The sequence below is a fragment of the Odontomachus brunneus genome, unplaced genomic scaffold (assembly GCF_010583005.1).
Source record: "Odontomachus brunneus isolate Ranch 3 - 2012 unplaced genomic scaffold, Obru_v1 Obru_scaffold_084, whole genome shotgun sequence".
In the NCBI taxonomy this organism is placed as follows: Eukaryota; Metazoa; Arthropoda; class Insecta; order Hymenoptera; family Formicidae; genus Odontomachus; species Odontomachus brunneus.
The window spans coordinates 1,281,008-1,303,505 of NW_022639534.1; the positions used below are offsets into that span (position 1 = coordinate 1,281,008).

At 33.4% G+C, this 22,498-nt stretch overlaps 1 protein-coding gene and 1 long non-coding RNA gene across 9 annotated transcripts in view; one reads left to right on the top strand and one right to left on the bottom strand.

Moving 5' to 3' along the window:
- Nucleotides 1-8,062: 8,062 nt before the first annotated feature.
- Nucleotides 8,063-12,322, top strand: LOC116847891. The gene is made up of 2 exons (XR_004378843.1): nucleotides 8,063-8,245; nucleotides 8,919-12,322. It is a non-coding gene; the product is annotated as an uncharacterized LOC116847891 (long non-coding RNA).
- A 964-nt stretch (nucleotides 12,323-13,286) lies between these two features.
- The window catches only part of LOC116847887 (calcium-binding mitochondrial carrier protein Aralar1), a 67,977-nt gene continuing 58,765 nt past the window's right edge, over nucleotides 13,287-22,498 (bottom strand). For 6 of the 8 annotated variants that reach the window (XM_032823387.1, XM_032823384.1, XM_032823383.1 and 3 more), the window contains 9 exons: nucleotides 21,672-21,762; nucleotides 21,474-21,549; nucleotides 20,834-20,952; nucleotides 20,588-20,758; nucleotides 19,815-19,955; nucleotides 19,517-19,711; nucleotides 19,312-19,414; nucleotides 18,014-18,104; nucleotides 16,706-16,877 (listed from right to left, as the gene is read on the bottom strand). In XM_032823387.1, coding sequence (XP_032679278.1) covers nucleotides 16,706-16,877; nucleotides 18,014-18,104; nucleotides 19,312-19,414; nucleotides 19,517-19,711; nucleotides 19,815-19,955; nucleotides 20,588-20,758; nucleotides 20,834-20,952; nucleotides 21,474-21,549; nucleotides 21,672-21,762 — 1,159 coding nt within the window. Of the gene's footprint in view, nucleotides 16,878-18,013; nucleotides 18,105-19,311; nucleotides 19,415-19,516; nucleotides 19,712-19,814; nucleotides 19,956-20,587; nucleotides 20,759-20,833; nucleotides 20,953-21,473; nucleotides 21,550-21,671; nucleotides 21,763-22,141; nucleotides 22,178-22,498 lie in introns of all 8 variants that reach the window. The other 2 variants (XM_032823389.1, XM_032823381.1) reach the window with 2 other exon arrangements.

Here is a 22,498-nt window from a genome sequence, read left to right on the forward strand (position 1 = left end):
ATATATATATATATATATATATATATATATATATATATATATATATATATATATATATGGGTAAATAGTTGAAATTGACAGCACAATTAAACAATGCTGTTTTGTTTGCTGAGTCTCGTCCGAAGATAAACACGAGGATGTCCGGCTTGTCCCGGCATGGAAATATCAAGTAAATGGCTATAACGACGTCATGTGAGTGCGTGTCCTTTTCTCTTGAAGAAAAGCCATTCTCTTAGGGTAACTTTCAAAGGTTAGGCGTTTTTTTTGCATAATTTATGATAGCCTACGTTCTTTTCGTAAATTATAGTAGCTTACGTTCATGTGTAAAAGACGTAAACTGTAATATCATCTATGTAGACAATGAGTATTAGATGTAGACAGTGAGGGATCTTTTACCTTTATACGTTCGAAAGCATAGCTCTATTCAAAAATTCCTCCTGGAAAAGCGCCGTAATGTATCATAACTTGGCATACCTATTACATGAATACAAAAAGGAATATTACTATTTAAAGTGCAATCATTGTATTCTTTACTGAAATGTTGATGATTTAGTTATAAGTATAGCACTACAATCAATAAAACCTCGGTGAAAGAATCAGTTGAAAGTAACGACTGTCCCTATTGATGCAATTTGCAAAGGTAGATAGCGTTATTGCACGCGAACTGCATGGAAAAGTCGATAATTTCATTGCTAGAAACACAGAAAATTAGATCTTGGAAAATTGGATACAGCACGTAACGAATTTTGCAGTGTACAGATTTTGCAGAGAAATCTTACTTCCACTAGTCAAAATCAGTGAAATATAAGATGAAAATCTATGGATGTTATCTCAAGAACATATGACTTACTCAAACATTAATTGAGAAAATTTTAAATTATTATTTAACCTTTAGAACCTTGATGTAAATTTATGGACATTGTTTCCAACAAATGAGAGTCTAAAGAATTCTTCGGTGACACTCTTACTTCTTCAGAGTCAAATCTACCATCTGTCACATAATGAAATGAAAATTTCATGCAATTTTTTAACATTTCATTCATAATTAATATCTGAAATAGATACGATGTATAAGAATTTCATAATTTACTCTTTTTTATACATGTTGATATAATTTGCAATATTCCATGTAATTTGCATTGTCTACAAAAACGACCGTAAATACATCACGTATAAAATATGTAAACTATCCGCATAGGCGATTAATCAAACTCCGAATAACGCGTTTGCTATCACGGTTCGTTCGGGGAACTCTTTCCCACAAGCCATATTGTATTTGTTTTCATATGATTATGTAAAACAGATTTAGTCGGATATAGAAAGAAAAATTATGACATATGTGTCTTTGATAGCGAACGTAAAATATTAAATAGAATATTGAAAGTTTTGAGAAAAAATGAGTTGAAAGATAATTCATCACACATATGATGTCGATAACAAATGTAGGAGAAACCAAGTAATATAATAGACCAAATTTTAGGTTCTCTTAATTTTACATATCAAATTAGTAAACGTATTGAAAAGTACAGCCTATGTCAGCTACATTTGATCATCAAAACAATCCTTAAAAATAAGTGAAAACTGACAACTGATGTAGAAAATTAATTTTTTTCCAAGTCTTGCTTTATATATCAAGTAGTCCTGGGTAGCTTCCTATTTATTACGTAAATGAAATTTACAAAAATGTACGCTAGATTTTTATAAACATAAACAGATAAACACGTTTCAAGACGATTTTTAATAATCCAAATATATATATATTTTTTTTACTATAATATATGCATCCTATTTTTAAATCATATTTTTAAGCTGTTATTTTCCTAATCAAATTAAACGTGCTATTTTAACTCAAAAACGCCCAAATGTGCTGAAATTTTATGTTGATTTGAGCCATTTATTTTACTACAGAAATGAGGTCTGTTGTTTATAAAGAGTACCATTCCTATCAATTTCGATGTCGCTCTATCGAATAGCGTTGAGAAAATTTAAAAATCGCAATTTATGCAAAATTTTTGCAAAATAAAATTAAAAAACGCATGTTTTTAGGGCTAATTTTTTCTTTCTTCTATTTTTTCCATAAAAACATGTTAGTATCGCTCGGGAAAGTATCTAAAACGTGTTCCCGAAATTTTACACTTACTCAATATATTACTCGTGGAAAACTGAAGATGTTCTTTTTGACAGAAATATATATTTAACGCTTCTTATTATTCTATATTATACTCACATAACGTACCAGACGGAGGAAGGAATAACCAACGCGGGTATGCACACACACAACGTGTCTCTCTTAAATAATATTTATTCTTATTTTAAAATATATGCACAACAGCTTAGGTATTATTCGTAATTAGGTTTTGATTTACAAGTATGTATATCTTTACAATCCGCAATGAGGTAAATCTAAGTTTATCAAAGATTACGACCGCATACTTCGTAATAAGAATTCGAATTCAAAATCGCCTAACTACGGCCTTTCGGTATACCGTCAAGAATGATAGTGATAGTGATCACAGATCGTAGAACGTCGTTTCGTTTGTACGACTAGGACGAGAAAGAAAGTGTTCTCGAGCGAACCCAGCTACGTCACGCGAAAACCGAGCGGTTCTCAACGATAAGAAAAGAAAAGAATAATCAGTGCACACGACATAGACACACATAGTTTCGAGCATTCTCGCAGGAGCTGTTCCTGGCCGCGGTGTAAGCCAACAATCGGCGGTACGAGCACAAGCCTTGCCTCGTCTCGTCGCGCGAAAACATTTTCCTCGCCCCAGTCTGTTCGTTCGTCGTGCTGACGGTCGCGCGAGCGACGTTTGAACGGACAAAAGGACTTACCGACGACGATAAACCGCGGCTGCGACGCCGGCATGGATATGAGAGACAGATGTGTAATGGAAGCGAGCTTAAAATTTATTATACTTAATTATTCGTCTTTCCTGTTTGTTTTTTCTTCTTTTTCTTTTTCTTAGTATCAGTTGAATTTAATATTAAGTGAGGTTCTCTCGTAGTACTTCGTAAAATAGATTTAACTCTCGTTTGCTTACAGCTTTGTGCAGTTGAATAGCCATTGTCTCTCTATCTCTCTATCTCTATCTATCTTTTTCTTTATATCTCCTTTCTCTCTCAATCTTTTTCTTTCTTAGGTTTCCTTGCTAATAATGATCGTTGCGGTAAGTTCGCCAACTGGGAAAAACGTGAGTTTGATGAGAAATGTTGTCGAGACAAACCCTCGAACGTAATGCACTCTCACGAGAACAACTCGAATATAAAACTGAATATTCAACACTATCGTTCTAGATCGTGCCTTTACATACGATTTAACATGAAACTCTGATTAGAACGTTTATAATTAAACGAAATTGCCAAAGCATAGCTGCAGATGCCAGACTGCGAAAATTGATTTTGCATAGCATCAGCTTACTAACGGAAGTACAGCAGGATCTGTTAATAGAATATAATGGCGGATTGATGGCGGAAACCGGGCAAGATCTGCCGTTTCGTAATCACTTAACACATCTTGCGCACGCGAATCAGCTCGTGAGTAGCTCACGCTGAACTTTTTCAGGTCGTTCATTAATTTACCTCTAAAACTCTCTTATAAGTATCACAAAATATTCGTGTAAGTATTATCAGACACACGTCTCATACTTTAACACATTGTTGACAGGCTATTTTGAATATCGGCAAACGTCTATTATATTTCACCGGATATTTTTCATGTTAGTCGATCGTTTACAACATTATCCAACCTCTGCGCCTGGTCATTTTTTTTTAAATCCTACCTTTTTTCATAACGCGAGATAATTCACGGATTAACCAACAACGTTTGGCTAACAGAACGCGAATTTTCTCGTAATCGTCAACAATGCATTAACAAATCGGTCAATAATGTGTTAATAAATACAATAGCATCGCAACATAAGTCAAAAAATTAGTCCAGCACGTGTTAAATGCATTGAAACAGAACATACAGTTTTGATTCTTGTGATCTAAGGTGTATTTAACATAGTTGAAATCATCTGGACATCACTCCATCGAATATCGACTACAGATGTGTGTACACTATTTTTAGTTTATATTTATTAGCGTGTTCAGTTGAAACAAATATACAGAGTACGTGTGTTTACCTAACAGCATACATTTTTTCTAGTTACAATGATCAAACAGGAAAAAATTCTAGCTGCAATTAATCAGTTTTTAAACGGCAATAAAATGCAACAGTTCTCGAAATGTTCTCGAAATATTTCGAGAACATTCTTTTTTCGTAACAAAATCAAGGCTACCTTCATTTTTTTAAATGAAACCACATCTTTTTTATCCGTAGTGTTGTAAAAAGAATCAAATTCGGTGGTAATTTATAATGTTTACTTATTGTTAATGTTTTTATCTGTATTGCTATTTTATAGTAAAAAAAAACTCAGTAAAATAATAATAAAGAAGTTCAACAACGTATATATAAAAACATAACGTATATATAAAAACATAAATCGAAATATCCTAATTGACACGTCACATAAAACTCCATTACAAAAGACGGAGCTTTGTATTGTAGAAAATAGATTACGATTTCGAAAGTGTTCTGAGCACCTAACATTATTCATTACATTGTATTCATTATCGTAACATTCTTCTGTTTGTATTTGTACTGTTAAATATTGGTCAAAATAACATTTTGACTTACTATTTAATTTGTTTTGATTCTTTTTACAATATTGCGGATGAAGGAAGATTCTTTTTACAATATTGCGGATGAAGGAAGATATGAAAAAGTGAAAATAACCTTGATTTTTTATAGAAAAAAGAATTTTAGACATTCTTATTATATTACGTCTTATTGCCGTTTAAAAACTGCATCTAGAACTTTTCCTGCCATTGAAACTGGTAAAAAAAGTGAATACCATTCATGAACGCCTTATATGTCGCCAAAACAATAATTAATGACAAGATCCAATCATGAGCTTTGTTTATACAGGGAAAATTTTTGCAACTTCTTTTTACATATAAATTTTTTTTCAATTTATCATATTTTTCTTGTAATGTATGAGCGAACTAGTAAAGTACGTTTTGTTAAAAAACATAGTAAACTTTTTATTGGTGTATTTTAAAAGCAGATTTAGGATCCCAAAATATACGTAGCACACATGGGCGGATAACAAATTAAAGGAAGATTCTGATTTAGAGAGCCGAAAAAACAGGAGATATTTACGAATTTTTCTTATGAATAAAAATATCAATATAGAATTTTAATCATACTGTTTATTATTGTCTTAAATGTAAAAAATTATTTTTTATTAAAAAAATTAAATTTTGTCTTTCATGTTTCGCTGTGCGCCGTATTGTTACACGCCTCTAACTGACAGACAATATTACAGCTCATGTAATAATCCGAAACAAATGGGATCAGAAAATCAGAAAATTTAAAAACTGTATTAAATTTGCTAAAAATGAACTTTTGTTACATGCAAAAAGTCGAAATTTAACAAAGGATGGCACATGGAAGTCACTCTTTCCTTCTTTTTTTTTTTTATTTAATATTTTCCGGGAAAAATACTATTTCTAGAAATTTTCCAAAGATTTAGATTTATCCTCAAGAAAATTTAATACAATTTCTAAATTTTCTGGTCCCATTTGTCACACGATTATTACACGAGCTGTAATGTTGTCTATAAGTTAGAGGCGTTTGATGACACCACGTTCACACAAAAATCTAGACGAAATTATAATTTCATTTAAAAAATTTTGTATATTTAAAACAATAATAAATAGTATATATGATTGAAAGTCTATATATTGATATGTTTATAAATTTTTTTGAAAAAAATTCGTAAAAATATCTTAGTTTTCAGCTATTAAAACTAGAATCTTCTCTCTCAAGACAGAATATTGTGATAATTCCTTTGTTACAAAATTCTATAATAATTTTTACTACAAAATTCTCCCCGTATATGGATCTATTACGGTCGATTCTGATCGAATCCGCCGCCAATCTGCCACAACACAGCAAATATTTCACTTATCGTTCGCCATAAATATGTAATGACGTGTCGCAATTAAAATTTACAAATTGCGTATACATCCAGTTTACTTTCTTCCGCAGCGCTATGCATGCTGACACAATCTCGGTGGTAGAACTCAATCTCGTACATACATGTGACGTGGCTGAAATATATCGCATAGAGACATACTTATGGTGTAATATTGAAAGTTGCGCAACCGTGTTGATGACGATAACATTAACTGACAGCGACGACGGCGAGTGCGGAACTAATCGGGAGACGATATCGTGACGCAAGAAACCGAGAATTGTTGAGCTGCGAATGCCCACGACGGATTTTCGAGCTTATACTTTATATATATATATATGTGCGTATATGTGTGTATATATACGCATATACATATATATACATTCATACATATACATATACATGCATATATATGTGTATATACACATATATATACATATATATCATACATATTATATATATTATATACATATATATAAGAGATGGTCAAAACCTGACTTTAAGTCCTAGAACCCTTATAGAAATATCATACTAAGAATCATTGATAATTACTTATTATCCAGTATTTTTAATACTGAAAATAAGTAATTATCAATGATTCTTAGTATGATATTTCTATAAGGGAAACTCGAATCCGAAACTTTATAAGTCCTCGAAACTCTTGAAACTATCCAATCCTGAAATGCTAATTACAAAAAGAGAGAGTAATTGCAAAACACGGACTCCTGTATAAAATTACGCTTCTTACTATAAATATAAATCTTTCAACACTTAAGGCTCCTACGTACTCGTATCGTCCATTTTAATGACGTTAGAAGCGAGAAAACGTATGCTAAAAATTCTTACGAAATAAGTCGAAATAAAAAGATATATCCACAAAATAACGCTTGCAATCAATTAAGCAAACCTCTAAAATATTCCGTACACTTTCCTTTTGTCCGAACAATTAATAAATAATCGTAAAATTAATATGACAGAATAGTAAGAAAATTAGGTTAAAAATTAAAGTTGCGTGTCACGTTAATTTTATGGTTATTTATTGATTGTTAGAGCAAAAGGAAAGTATTTGAAATATTTTAAAAATATGCTTAACCGATTGTCTCATCTTGTGAATTTATCTTTTTATCTCGATATATTTCGCAAAAGTTTTTAACATACGTTTCCTCGCTTCTAGCGTTATTAACAAAAATATTGACGATGCGAGTATTCAGGAGCTTTAAAACAGATAAAAATTATTATTTTTATTGATGGAAAACAATTTTAATAATTTTATAATAATTTAACGCACAATTATCAAAAGGGATATTTTTTATAAGAAACTTAATAGAAACTTAACAAAAATTCAACAAAATCAAGTAAAAATTAGAAAATCAAGTTTTAAATTTTTAATACAAAAATTAGAAATTCAACAAAATTTTTCAAAAAATCAAATTTTATATTTTTATTAGATATAGTGAGATAGAATATTAAATATTCTTGTATTTAAAAATTTAATTAAACATAATTAAATAGAATATTAAACAATTATATACATATATATATTGTATTTATATACATATATGTATTTAAAAATTTAATTAAACATAATTAAATAGAATATTAAACATAATTATATACATATACATATATATATATATATATATATATATATATATATACAGGGTGTTCCCAAAAGGTGGTACCAAATTTTAGGGGTATGTAGTACTCGTTAAAACAAACCAAAAACTCTTAATGAATAGTACTCCGAAAACCTTTTATTTCTGAGTTATGAAGCATTTTGTTCTGTGAAAAATAGAAAATAAATTAAATTTACAATAAATGTTCAATGTGCCTTCGGCTCATGTCAATACACATTTTGGCATGTTTCGTCATTGAAGGTCAAAGAGTCCAGATTTATTTCGTATTTGTTGACAACAGTTTCCAAGTCTCTTAGTCAGTTCACTCACGGACGCCCGTATGTGACCACCTAATTACGCAGGGATTGTTGTATTCAACTTTGGATTGTGGACCGTGTCTAGTTTTGTGTTATCTGAAAAATGGCTAATTTTTACACAAATTCTGAAATGACGGATATTCATTTTATGTATGGCAGAGCAAAGGGCAATGCTTCAAAAGCAGCACGCTTGTATCATGCAGCTTATCCGAATCGCCGACAGCCAAGTAGAAGAATGTTTAGTAAAATTCATCAACGCAATGGATGGAAAGCACATTGAACATTTATTGTAAATTTTAGTTATTTTCTATTTTTCACAGAATAAAATGCTTCATAACTCAAAAATAAAAGGTTTTCGAAGTACTGTTCATTAAGACTTTTTGGTTTGTTTTAACGAGTACTACATACCCTTAAAATTTGGTACCATCTTTTGAGAACACCCTATATATATAATCAGATGAAAATAATAGAATATTAATAAACAAATAATTAGATAGAATATTAAACATAATTACATAAAAATTAAATAAAAATAATTATTTTTTAATGTGAAAAACTAAAACTAGATAAAATTTTGAATTTCTTCAAGTTTTTATCTATGTTATCACTACTGAAGTACTCAAAAAATGTAATCAAAGTTTTTATTTAAAAACACTAATATCTGAATTCTTTCCGGGTCTAGTCTACTAATCTAGTGCGCTAGCCTTTTCACATACTGTTGCATTCTGAAAGTAGCATTTCTGTCTCAGGTTTCGAGAATTTTGAATCACAAAATTAGCACAAAGTTCCAAATCCTCGAAACCTTTCAAAGTTTCAAGGTTTCGAGGTTTCGAAATTTTCGAGTGTCCCACTCCTACATATATATGTACATGTGTGTACATGTATATGTGTGATATATATTGTTATATCACGCAACATATGTATGTATATATATATTTATTTATTTATTTCTCTATGAACAGGATGGTCAGAGAGTTTGATATCTCGGGCCGAAATGCAAATGCCATCACTGTCATCCGCTGAATCGTCTTCTGAGAACTTTGTGATCTACGTTACATATTAAAGCTCATGTATGCGCGTGATCGCGTGTGATCGTTGCATTGTGTAATCCATCGTATGACGCATTTGACGCGTGAAAATATGTAAGAATTGTTTTACGGGACGGCGCCGTAGGATGCTTAACACGTTGAGTGTTGTACTAATTACAAGAAAGCTCAACTGACAATTAAATTACTGAAAATAAGGCGATTAAGTATAACATGAGATCAGAGTTGGAGGTAAGGCGTAACTTGTCATTACATATTAGTTTCTTTCAATAATAATTTTATTTCTTTAAATAAGCTCTTTTTCTTAACGAATTTATTTTGTCTAGTTAGTTACGCTAACACAATTACATTTTTGGGCAATGATAATGAATACAATACATGGTCTTTTAAAATATAGCCGTTACTATCTCTCTATCGTCATTTTTTACATATAGAACACATATATATAGGATGGACAGCAAGGAATAAGAAAAAAAAAGTTTTCACTTTTGAACTTATCAAATCAAAACTTGATAAAAAAGCATTTTTTTAATGTAGACATAATTAATCACGTATAATGATATGTGGTCACATATAGAGAGACAAATTTTATATTATTGTATAATTTTATTATAATAATATAATAACAAGAAAATTAGATTAAAAATGAGAGTTGTATGTCACGTTAATTTTATGATTATTTATTGATTGTTAGAGCAAAAGAAAATGTTTGAAATGTTTTAGAAATGTGTTTAATCGATTGTGTCATTTTGTGGATTTATCTTTCTATCTCGACGTATCTTGCAAGAGTTTTTAACATACGTTTCCTCGCTTTTAGCGTTATTAAAAAAAATATGGATGATACGAGTATTCAGAAGTTATCTTAAAACAGATAAAAATTATTATTTTTATTGGTGGAAAACAATTTTATAATAATTTAATGCACAATTATCAAAAGGAATATTTTTATCCGAAACTTAACAGAAACTTAATAAAAACTCAACAAAATCAAGTAAAAATCAGAAAATCAAGTTTAGAATTTATAAATTAGAATTTATAAATTTTAGAAATGTGCTTAATCAATTGTGTCATTTTGTGAATTTATCTTTCTATTTCAACATATTTGGTAAGAGTTTTTAACATACGTTTCTTCGCTTTTAGCATTATTAAAAATAATATAATATAATAATTATGATATATTATAATATTATAATATAATATTATAGTATATTATATTATAATTATTATATTATAATAATATAATATATATAATTATTATATAATCGTTCTTTTTCCTATTAGTTACTTCTGAAATGAGAATGACAATATCGAATTACTTTGCCAATTAAATAATGGTAACAGTAACAAGTTACTTCTTTCAATAGATAACAAGTAATAATATATTGCTTTGAAAAAGTAACTTTCCCAACCTTGCTTAAAATGCATATGTCTCTTATCTCCTTACATCAACTCTACTGACAGCCAATCATTAAGGCCCGTATTAATAGAGTTATTATATAGTTAGATAGTTAATATAGTTATTACTTGAAACTCTCCCTCCCCCCCTCTCTCTCTCTCTCTTCTTTCAAAAATAAGATACTCAGATTTAAATTCAAAGTAGATGAGAGTTTTTCAATAGAGAAAATCATGGTTTAGTTAATAAAGTCACAGACGTAAATATCATATATATCATAATTCTACTGAAAAATTAGGATTTAGTGCTGAAAAAATGTTTAAGAGTCTCTGCTTAAAATAAATATATATATTTAATAAAATTTAACAGAAGAAAAAAATCTATATAACTGAGTCGTGTTTTGGTAAAAAATGATAAAATTACATAAAAAGATATTTGTATTCAAATCAATATTTAATCGTTTAACATAATATTTAATCAGTATGAATAAGTAAAAATTGGTAATTTTTTTACATGAGCTGAAGTGTAAGAAGTTTAAACTCCCGATAAAAGTAATAAATTCAATTAAAGTCATATATCATTCCAATGAAATTTTTACATATTTCTATCAGTTCTTATCAGATTTCTTAAGCAAGGATCTCACTTGAGACAAGTTTCAACTATCAAAATATGGGCCTTAGACGCAATCAATTACATTCTACACGCAACTCAATGATACACGGCAGCATCGTAATGCCGGTCACCGACGATGAACTTCGCGGAAATCTGAATGTGTCCACAGTAACGGGACGATTGTCGGACGGAAGTTCTCAGAAAGACGCTTCAGAGGAGACTTAGATTAGTGAGCGTTTTTCAGACTTGATGCATCGAACGTGAATATTCATGGACCGTCGATACATTTCTCTCGTCCTCCGCGCGATTCAGCAGGTTCGCCCTTCTCCCTCTCTCCCTTTCTCTCTCATTCTTCACATTCATCTGTAACTTAATTATTCTTATATACATGACCCTGAAAGAGCTGTCCGTTACAGGCATGATACGCCGATCGTCAACAAGATATCGATACAGTCGATATCGAAGTATTAAAGTGCACTTGCTCCGATACTTCGAACTTTCTCAGTCGCGAAGCGGACTAAGACTAAGCGAAAGTGTCTCAAGTACCGTACGCAAGTTTCAGTGAATGCGTGCGAGCTAATGATGCGGTACTTGGTGCGTGCGAGGATCAAAGGGAGCTAATCGACAAATCAGTAGCGAAAACTCTAATCGCTCGCGCTTCATTCCTCCACGTTCCACTTAAAAGATGCGCCGAATATGCGATTGTTTGCGTTGCGCTCTCGACTCAACTAAAATACAACGAAAGTGATTGCGAGAAGCATTACGTGAAGACCTGGGAAAAAACATGATTATATATAATTATAAAAAAGCATGTGTATATATATCTCTCCATATACACACTTATATTTTATCTACGTACTGTACACACTGGGGTCCTGAGGACCCCATCTATATTTGTATTGTAATTCTATCAAAACTTGACATATTTTAATTTATTTTTTTTTAACCTATAGAGAATTGATTAAGGAGCAAGCCTATAATGAATAAAAGTCGACAGGATTAAAGAGTTCCGAGATATACGGGTTAAAAGAGAAAAGAAACGCGAAGAAACCAATTCGAGAAAGTTGCACTGGGATCCCAGGGATTCCAGTATATATACGGAGAAATATATATGTGTGTGTGTGTGTGTGTGTGTGTGTGTGTGTGTGTGTGTGTGTGTGTATAATTATATATTACATATATATTTTTTTTCTTTTTATATTTATACATGATTCCTCTCATATATGAATTTTGTTTCTATGTGGCCACATAAAATCAAATTTATAACTATGTACAGAGTGTTTCAAAGTAGGCAGTCTTCTAGTAGTGTATAGGTGAAAATAACTCTATAAATTCATATAAAAATTTTTCTACAATAAGTCCCTGTTGAGATATCCGCTTTTGAAATTAGGATCTAAAAAAAGCACTTTCTATAAATAAGTCTATATTTCATTTCAATTATAATATTAATTATTCATTATTGTTTGTGCAATCAAGTTTTTCCTTTCACCGTTCAAATGCACTTTTCTCGAAAACGATTCGCTTTTTCGAATTCAAACAAGAATATTTGTTTTCAAAAGGTTCTGAAGAATCTAAGAAAATGTTATGAAATAAGAAACCCAACTTATTGCAAAGTTTGGGGATTAAGAAACTTACAAATGGTTTGCTTCCCAGCTCCCTCGTGTAATATCAAAAAATAATCACACTATCTTAATTTTCGCTTAGTATAAAAATGACAAAGATTATCAAAATCTACTAAGCAATATAAAAGTTATTTTTAGGAGATACTTTTTAAATCTTAATTCTGATGGTGAATATTTCAGTATTCTTCACGTGCGTTGAAGAGAAAAATTTTACATGAACTTATGATGTTATTTCCATCTGATCTAGTCATTCTCAGGAGATTCCCCACTTTTACTGAAACACCCTATATATATACTATATATTTATTTATATATTATAACTCATGTAAAATCATACATAATATAGATCCACGCGGAAAAAAAGATGCTGTTGAGTGAAAAAAAGGAAAACTAGTTTCATTCAATTAACAACGTCGACATCACGACTACCACAAACATAAGCATTTACTTCAATTGTATCTTTGTACAACAGCATTTTTCTTAGTATGGATATATATAATTAAGTATAATTGTATACTCCCATAAACAAAATGCATATATAATCATTTTTCCCCGAGGAGCCTCTACGAGAATTAACTCTTTGCGGTCCCAGTTATGTTTAAAGTCTCGCCTTTCCACAGCCGGTCCACGTAAAATCGACTATTTTTGTATATAGTATCGTTACTGTTATTTTTGTATATAGTATAGTTACTGTTTAGCTTAAGATAAACATCATCAATCGACCATTTTAGTAACATAATATACGCTATGAAAAACCATGAAACTTTCCTACACAAGATTTCACTTTGGAAAAGAGCAAAAAGAGATTCGATATCGAGTCAAGCTCGGCACAGGACCGCAAAGAATTAAACATCAAAATGATGCCTTTGATGACGCGAATAATTTTGATCGATCTTGAATGATGATGTGCACACATCGCACAGAATTGATAAACGAATGATAAGATATATTGCATATAAATATGTCTTTTCATTTATATACAATATGCGCCTGTCAGTTATATTTACAAAGAAGCTAAAACGAATGGCAGTTACAACTATAGAAGAGAAGGCCCGCTCGCGCAGTGCTATATCTTTTGTGCAATAGCGCGTGTGTGTGGTCGTGTCTCTTTATGTGTGTGATCACACATATACACCATACACACCCGGATTACCGATTACCCATTCTATTGCCCGGAGAACTGTATTTTTTAAATATATAGTAGAAAGAGTACATCGACTAAAGAAGTCCGCGAAACTACAAATTGCTAGATTCGTAAAGCGGCCAATTCTGCCTACGAGTGATAAATTTTCGTATTATAAGACGGGCGTCTAAAACGCGTCTTAATTTCAGTTTTCTATGTATTTCTTTTGTCTTTTCTTTTTGTTCTTGTCTTTCCTCTTCTTGTTCTTTAATATACGGGAAAAGAGGAGAGTGTCTCTTCGCCGAGAAAATCTCTTAAGTTCTCCCTACATTTTCTACATGAATACAAACGTTACAAAAATATCCTAGCTCTTGAATTCACACAACTCGCTCGTAAATCAACCGTTTTCGAGTCTATCGAGTCTCCAATGAGTTATATCAAGAAGCAAAGCGTAAAAGGGACGTCAATGTCGACGCATCTTTCTTCAACCCGCGCTCAACGTAGTCGTTCGTGTTCGAGATCGCTTAAGCGTAAAGGATCGTCTCGCGAGAATATTAAATATATCGATCGTATTGTGAAAGATAAGCCGTAATAAATTATTCCCCCGTTATTTCCTTCGTTTATTCACCCCGTGATAATATTGCGATGTAAAAAAGCTCGATCGTCCCGCTCAGATATCCGTACAAAGTCGTGAGAAAAGAATCGCTTCGGGCAAAATACTCGAGCTATAACTTTACTATACGTGACATCTATTTCAACAACTTTTACAAACAGAAAATCTCCTCTACTGCCTGAAAAACGCTTGTTGCAAATTTAAAACGCTCGAAAGAATCACTTAAGAAATTTGTCGTTGGTATACAGAGGTATATAGAGGTGTCAAAATTATTAGAATAAGTTTAATTCTTTATTCGTTTTTTTCTAATTGATCTTCTTAATAAATGCTTAATGCATATGCAATGCTTATTATATATCAAATTCTGTTGTAAGATATATTTTGCATGTAAAAGTATATATATGTATATATAAATTCATATATATGAATTATGTATATACTTATATAAAAAATAACCGAAATACTTATATATACTAAAAATAAATACTTGAAAGTTTATTTTTAGTAAATAAAGTTCATTTTTGTGAAATAATCGGTCATTTAGTTGTGCAATGTGTAATACAAATCTATAATCATTTTAGATCTATAAGAAATATTGATAACAAACTGTAATATTTCCTGAAATTGGGCACTTATTGAAAAAAAATTAGAGAAAATTAATGAAGAAATCAAAATTATTCTAATAATTTTCACATCTCTGTAAATTATGCGCAGATGATTCGTAACTTCGTATTCTCAATTCCGCATCGCTCTCTCTCTCTCCCTCTCTCTCTGCAGGCGATAATATAAATATACAATGGAAACTCACGCGCGTGCGCGCGTTAAACAAATCGCATATTGTCTGCCTCGCGGTTCGAAGTTCTGCCTTCCAGAAAATTTTCTCGCTACACTCGTCCTGCGTATACCTCTCCATTGTAAAAAAGGAAGAAAAAGAAACGAGATGATTACAGAAATTACAGAAATGCATTTCAACGTGTACAATTTCCTAATCAACTGCCATCGCCGACAAATTTTCTCGGTTGTGTGCGTTAAACTTTGTTCTTCTCTGCTCGCGCACGTAATTGTAGAACTGGTGGTGCTGTCGAGTGTCAATAAATCCGTTCCAATTGAAATCATGATTGTCGCAAATATCGAACGAAAATCTATCCTCTCGTTTTACCCCAATCGCTCAATCACTCTGAGACACGAACGGAGAGAAGACGCTTCCGCTGCGATTTTCGTCACAATTTTAATAAGACTCGTCCTCGAAAATTTGTATATCTCGCTATGGTAAACATCGAACTATATATTTAGTTCGCTCCGCAAGACGTAAATGTAGGATTCGCTGCATTTCGGATAAATGACGTGATGGGACGTCAGTGTAGTCCCTCTCTGTTTCTCTTTCTTTCTCTCTCTCTCTGTCTCTCTTTCGTCCTTCAATAACGGACGCACGTGTGTCTCTACGCATGTATTTTGTCGATGAAGCGCCGTGCGACAATTTAAAAACAGATTTACTGCCGCCCTACGCTCTTCACCAGCTGTACAAGTAGGCGGATTCGGATAAACGATATAACTCGCAATTACAAAGGCCTAACTCGCGTTAAAATCTACATAGATGTATGTATATATCCAGTACGTACACACGTCGGGGGGCCATCGCGTATTAGTAATCTCTGCTAGAACATCACACTCATGTCCATTGGCGTTTAATCGTTTGTAATTTAACGAACGTGCACTCTCGGTTGGGTTGCTTACACGCGCTTACGGCAGCGGACGCGTTTCAAGCCAGTAACAACTCACGCAGAACCGTCGATAAATGTCTCTTTCTCTCTCGCAATGTAAAATAATTACGCACAGATGGCATCAAATTTGATATAACGTATCTATATAGTATCAAAATAAATAATTTTCAATGCCATCCGTTTCTTCTTTTTTTTTCTTTTTATTTGTGTTTTATCAATTGACTGCATCGACTCAGCTATCACGAACGTTTCCTCCGGGCATACCGCGAACGGCGGATTTTTGTACTTCTCCCTCGTCTATAAAATTTACACAACCACGCATGCATGCGTGCGCGCGTCATCGTGTTCAACGGACCGACGCGGCCGTTCCTTCTTATTGCCGATGTGTACAATTGGTACCCAACTCGAAATGGCCGAGCCGATCGTCGAGAAGAGATGGAAACGTTTTGACGAGCTGTCACAATTTGTAGTTCATGAACGCTCGCCTCGCTCGCTTCACGCGCGCTCGATGGAGAGCGGCTCAGCGACTCGCACACGTTACTTTTATGGCAGGGGTTGCTACAAGCTTGTTCTTCCTCGTTTTCCTCTCTCGTTTTTCTAGCAGCTGCTGATGGCACCGTTACTTTCCAGTAATAGCCTGGAACCTGGGTAGGCAAAGACCGAACTTGGTTTCTATACCCGTGAAGATGGGCAGAGCTACTTGGTAGCCACCTATGTGATCTGGATTCGTTGATCGAATCTCGTCCGCGACTCCCATGGTAGGCACCTTTTGCTCCGACCCGGTAGGTCGACTGTGAACAATATCAGAGATCATTACGCTCGTTGAAATTAAATCACAGGTATAATTTGATTTAAAAAAACAAATTTCTCTCGCGAAATTATCTAGACAAATAGTTCCGCCGATCTTCATCTTAAGTTTCTAATAGTGGGACGAATTTACGATGAACTTTTTAATTATTTTCGAGTGCGGAGAAGCACAATAAAAGAGCGCTTCTGAGTGTGACTAGAACTGTGGCAGACCATCAAACATTTCACCTGACTGGTAAATTTATTGGAGTTTATTATTTCAGTCATTCAATAAATTTAGTTAAAATAAAAATCATAGAGTAAATAAACTATAATAAATAAATTTATTAATTTCCTCTCAAAAAATTTTCTCTAAGAAATAAATTTATTCTAAGAAATAAATCTATATAAAAATCTATATAAAATCTATATAAAAACTTATTCTAAGAAATAATATAGAAAAATATATAAAAAATTATAGAGAAGTAATAATATATATAGAAATTTATTTGAAAAAAAAATTTACTTTTTCATATAAAAAATTTACTCTAAGAAATAAAGTTGCTTTAAAAAAATTTATTATAAGAAATAAATTAATGCCACAATTTTAAGGAAATATACGAGTAAAATTGTAGCTTACGAAAAAAAAATCGTAGATATTTACGAGTTATCACGTGACATACGGTCTACATAAAATAGCAGATCTATTCATAAGTTCTTACGAGTCTTACGAGAACAAGTTAGAAGTTTTACGATTTTGTCTAGTATTGCAGTATAAATCTGAATTCAAGGTAATAAAACAATTGAAACGTCAATAGCCCAAAACAGAAGCTGAATGTCTTCAGGCCATAGTAAACGGCTTACTTTGAGCATATGAATGAGACCATACAATACTCAAAGGTTAAATAGATAGAAACTTAATAACTTTGATACAATTCTGATAATGATACATTACTAATACACACATTAATCCACATTATTTCTTCAATCATTAATTTACACAACGATAAAACTAAATTTTAATATTTTCTAATTGGCAATTATTAAATAGTAACTAAGAAAATTATCACCTAAGAATAGAAAGTTTGACACATGGCATTACATATCACTGTTTGCAATATCTATAAAAATGTATACTCACGATCCTCCAAAGTCGACGACGAACAGCCTTTGCAGCAATTCGTATGTGAAAAGAGTGACACCGAACTGAGGCGACGATCTGAACACTCGAGCTGTAAAAACAGAGAAGCACATGATATGGGATGTACAAGTTGTTAAAGTGGCTTTCGTTTTCTTTGTCCAAATAAAGATTTGGGACGTTTTCCGATGGCAAGCATATCGGCATGGTGGCTGTCTATTTCCTTTCTGAGAGAACAAGGTGAATGAACATCATGAACAATGAGAATAGTTATATGCTGAAAATTATAACCACACAGCTGACAATTTATATGTTCACTTTTACATCAATGCATTTTTATTTTCGCCTAGTACGCGGTTAATTTCACGAGATATCTGCGAATAAATATTAGCCAAAATCGAGAAAATGCCAGTCAAAATGCGCAATCCAAAATTGAAGACTCGATGCGACACATGTGGAGCTTAAATAAAAAAAATATATGTCTTTTATACAGATAACACGACAGAGTAATATCTCCTAAGAGCAAAAAATATAACAGTGTCTTATTAATAATTATCAATATATGCTTGACATATTAAAATATGAGAACATCGCCTCTGCGACAACTTCAACAATGTATCGCATTTCTGAAAAGAAGACTCATATAGTTTATTGACGTGCATTTTCAGAGTTATAGCTGCAAGATACGCATGAATATAAGATGATACGTTACACTCGATGATCGTTCTGAGTACAAAGAGTAAGTATGCTGACTGCAGACTGAAGAAAACGAGGACACAGGGTACGACAGGCGTAAATCATAAAAGGAACAGACCAAGAGAAATAGGTACTTACTGACAAGTAAATCGCCGGGTCATATTGGGAAGGAAGAAAGATCGAAAGATGCAGCAGGGCCGATTCCCCGCGCATGCAATCGACCAAAGCAGAATATATCACTAATTATACTCTCGGAGGTCTCGCGTCGAGAGAAATGTGAGAGAATCTCTTTATTTATTTTTACTTCTTACAGAAAAGAAAGTGAATTATAAACGGCAATGATTATGTATATCACAAAGATGCCAGATACCAGATTGTATGTAGCTATTGCGGGAAAGAGACTCTACAAATATTTCTAACAGAAAGAAATTCTTATTGATTTTTTTTTCCCTGTTTCCCCGCGATAAAGTCGTCCCACTGACATACGAGATCGAGATTAGTAAATTTATAGATTTTTTGAGAAAATTTGCGCTTAGTGCAGAAATAACAAAGTTACTGTGTCTCGAAAACTTCACCCGTAGAGAATAGATAGTAAAATGACATACCTGTTGCGCCCTTCCAGAATGCCCTAGCGCCTTCTTCCCTATAGATCTTTCTCGCGCAGTCCAACAGCCCGTTGTACGTGGTTTGGCCTTCCCTAGCTACGACCTACAAAATGAAAAGGTAATGAAGTTATGAAAAGATTAGGGAATTTCGGACGGAGATTAGATGATCGTACATAACTGGTGCGAGAAAAAGTGAGAAACGTACCTGTAATCTCGTTTTTATTACGTCCGCAGGAGTGACCAGCGCTGCCGCAGGCACACCGGCGATCGCACCGGAAGCGAGAAGCGACAATGGTGTATTGTAACCACCTTCGTCGGCCATTCGCGCTTTTGTGTGAGCGTACATAGGAAAGTATATCGCACTAAACGGTACATCTCGTAAAAAGCAGGCCCTGGCGCCCTACGAAGAGATTGTGACCGCCATTAGCACAACTTTCAGAAAGAGAGAAAGAGAGAAAAAATGAGAAACAGGAAGATCGTGTAAGGTCTTAATCATTACTCACTTTGTACAATCCAAAAAGACCTAACTCCTTGACGACGGCCCACGCTCTCACCTTTGACGCACCTGCGATCTCTCCGGCCACTTGTAATCGGATTTTCACTATCTCCAATGGATTAGTGAATATCACTTGAGACGCTCCGGCCTATGAAAAGAAAAAAGAAATATCTCGTTACATATATCTTCTTTTAGGTGGGAAGGTAAGATATTGAATTTATTATATTTATTAATCTTAAAATAAGCTTTGTCTACAGATTCTTAACCCTAGGTTACGATCTTAGAGGTAAATTTTACTCCAGGTAAAACTTTGCGGGTCTGCCATTTTGGGAATTATCAACTGCGAGGTTGGTATATTTTCTAAACACCTGTCTTTTTCATATTTCTCTATACATAGACGAATTCCTTGAAATCTGGCGTTTCGATAAAAAATATATTTTTTTTTTAATCGGTTAATTTTTGTGAAAATTATAACGAAATATATGACGTGGGGTAGTCATTACCTCAGTATGGCAGGCCCGTGATTTTTTGAAGCGTGGTATTCTAGAGTTAAATATGTTTAAATATGTTTCATTTTTAAACACCCAGATAGCAAAGTGACGTTTTTAGACGTCACCTTGCTACCTGGATACTTAATTACACTTATAAGTGCTTCTAATATATTGCCTGTACTTTAGATTAATTTCTTGCCCATTCATTTGTCTTGTACTGTTTCATGTTTTATCTAACAAGAAGTTTCATAATACTAAGCGTATAAAAAAAGAAAAGAAAATTACTCACACAGGCGCCAGATAAGATTTCTCCGTATACTGGCAGATTTCCGTTCTTATCCATAAACTTGTCTCTGACGAAATCGTTGACTGTCAGTTTGATAGCCTTTTCAGGGGCTACCCCCATTAACTGAGGCATCAGACCTCGATAAAGGCCGAAGAAGCCTTCGTGTCGTATGACCTGTCAAACGCAGAATACCAGCTTTATGATTAACAATGCAGAGAGTGTTACACGGCGAGACTTTTCGATTCCAACCTTTTTACAGCAGTCAAAGCTGTTCCTGTACATCAGCTCGCCTATGAAGGACCCAGTTCTCTGGTTCTGCATCCTGGTCTTCACCAAGTCGATCGGGTATACAGCCGTGGCTCCAACGGCTACAAACACACGATTGCTTCATTTCTAAAATATGTCGTTGCAATGATAGCCTAAGCCAATTTATTGTTAAACTCAATAATTCATAGTTTCCAATCCTAGGTTAAGTTAGATGGTAACTTTTTGTCCAATTGAGAGATTTTCTCAATTCGCAGAAAACATGTCAAAGAAATGCAAATGATATTAATTTTTATAGCATAAAATCTTTATTTTAATTCTGAAATCTTATTATCGTAAAATAATAATACATTGTTTAATAATACATTATATTAAGTGTAAATATAACATGTAAAATAAAAATAAATCTTCGTCTATAGACAAAAATGTTTTATCTTACAAGTCACTTACAAATGTATTTTTTAATGTTTGATTACTTATGAGCACTCCTTCCCCCCTCCCCTCTTTAATAGGAGCGAAATTATTTAACTTCTATTTGCTATTAAAGAGGACAAAATATAAAAAAATAGAAACAAAAGGTAAAAATGTATATCAAGTAGAAATGTAAACAGGATTTTATACGTACCTCCACCAATGGAACCAAGCACGAACCGGTATCCACTTTCGAGCATTTGCACAATAACACCGCGTTCGTCCGGGCTCTGTAAAGTAACAGTACTCACTGTTGAATTAAGTATCTGACACTGTCGCAAACGTTGATTTTCGAGAACGTCTGATCGATGTCTCGGGTCACAAGAGAGATTTCTTCCGTCACCACACTTACCGACACCGCCTTAATCTCGGCAACGCGTTTTGTTATTTGCTTGAAATACTGCTCAGGTGTAATAGCCACGAGATCATTGTATACAATTTTCCTGAAATCCGAGAAGAAATGCGAGCTCAATAACGTGGAACGAAGCTGTAGCCTATAAAGCGTATAAACGTGAGGAGGAGGTACACGAGTGAATCGTTAGGATAATAGATTGCTTGGCGTCGATGGCACTGTTTGAAGCGATACTAAATAGACTCCTGCCGAGATACGATCCATCACGTGTCCTTAGACCTTATCTGTCTTAACAACGGGACAAAGTAATGGAGTCGTTAGTGTGTCCACACGGCGTGCAAATATTTTGCGTATAACCATCGCCCTAAGATAGATGCTGAAGAGAGTAGGTGAGAACAAATGTGTTTTATAAGATACGCATATAAGACATATTTATATATCACGTGATAGTCTGTAATACAAAGACGCACCCAAGCCGCGAATCTGCCTCGTCATCTTCCGTAGGTCTGATCCAGGCAGCGTAAACACGTAAACAAACGCTTTCAATACAGGAAGGGAGTCGCCACGAACATCGGATTCAAATATCGGAAATAATAATGCAGTTAAGCGCTGTAGGCATTAGAAGGCGATTAGGAATGATTTGCTCGGTAGGAAATCGGTCTCCATCTCTTCATTGCCAAGAACGAGATACACTCGACATTTTTTGGATGATGACGATGTGCTTGCTGGTGCAACGATAGCGTTACGTGACTTGCTCACTCGTTCTTTCTCTCTCTCTCTCTCTCTCTCTCTCTCTCTCTCTCTCTCTCTCTCTCTCTCTCTCTCTC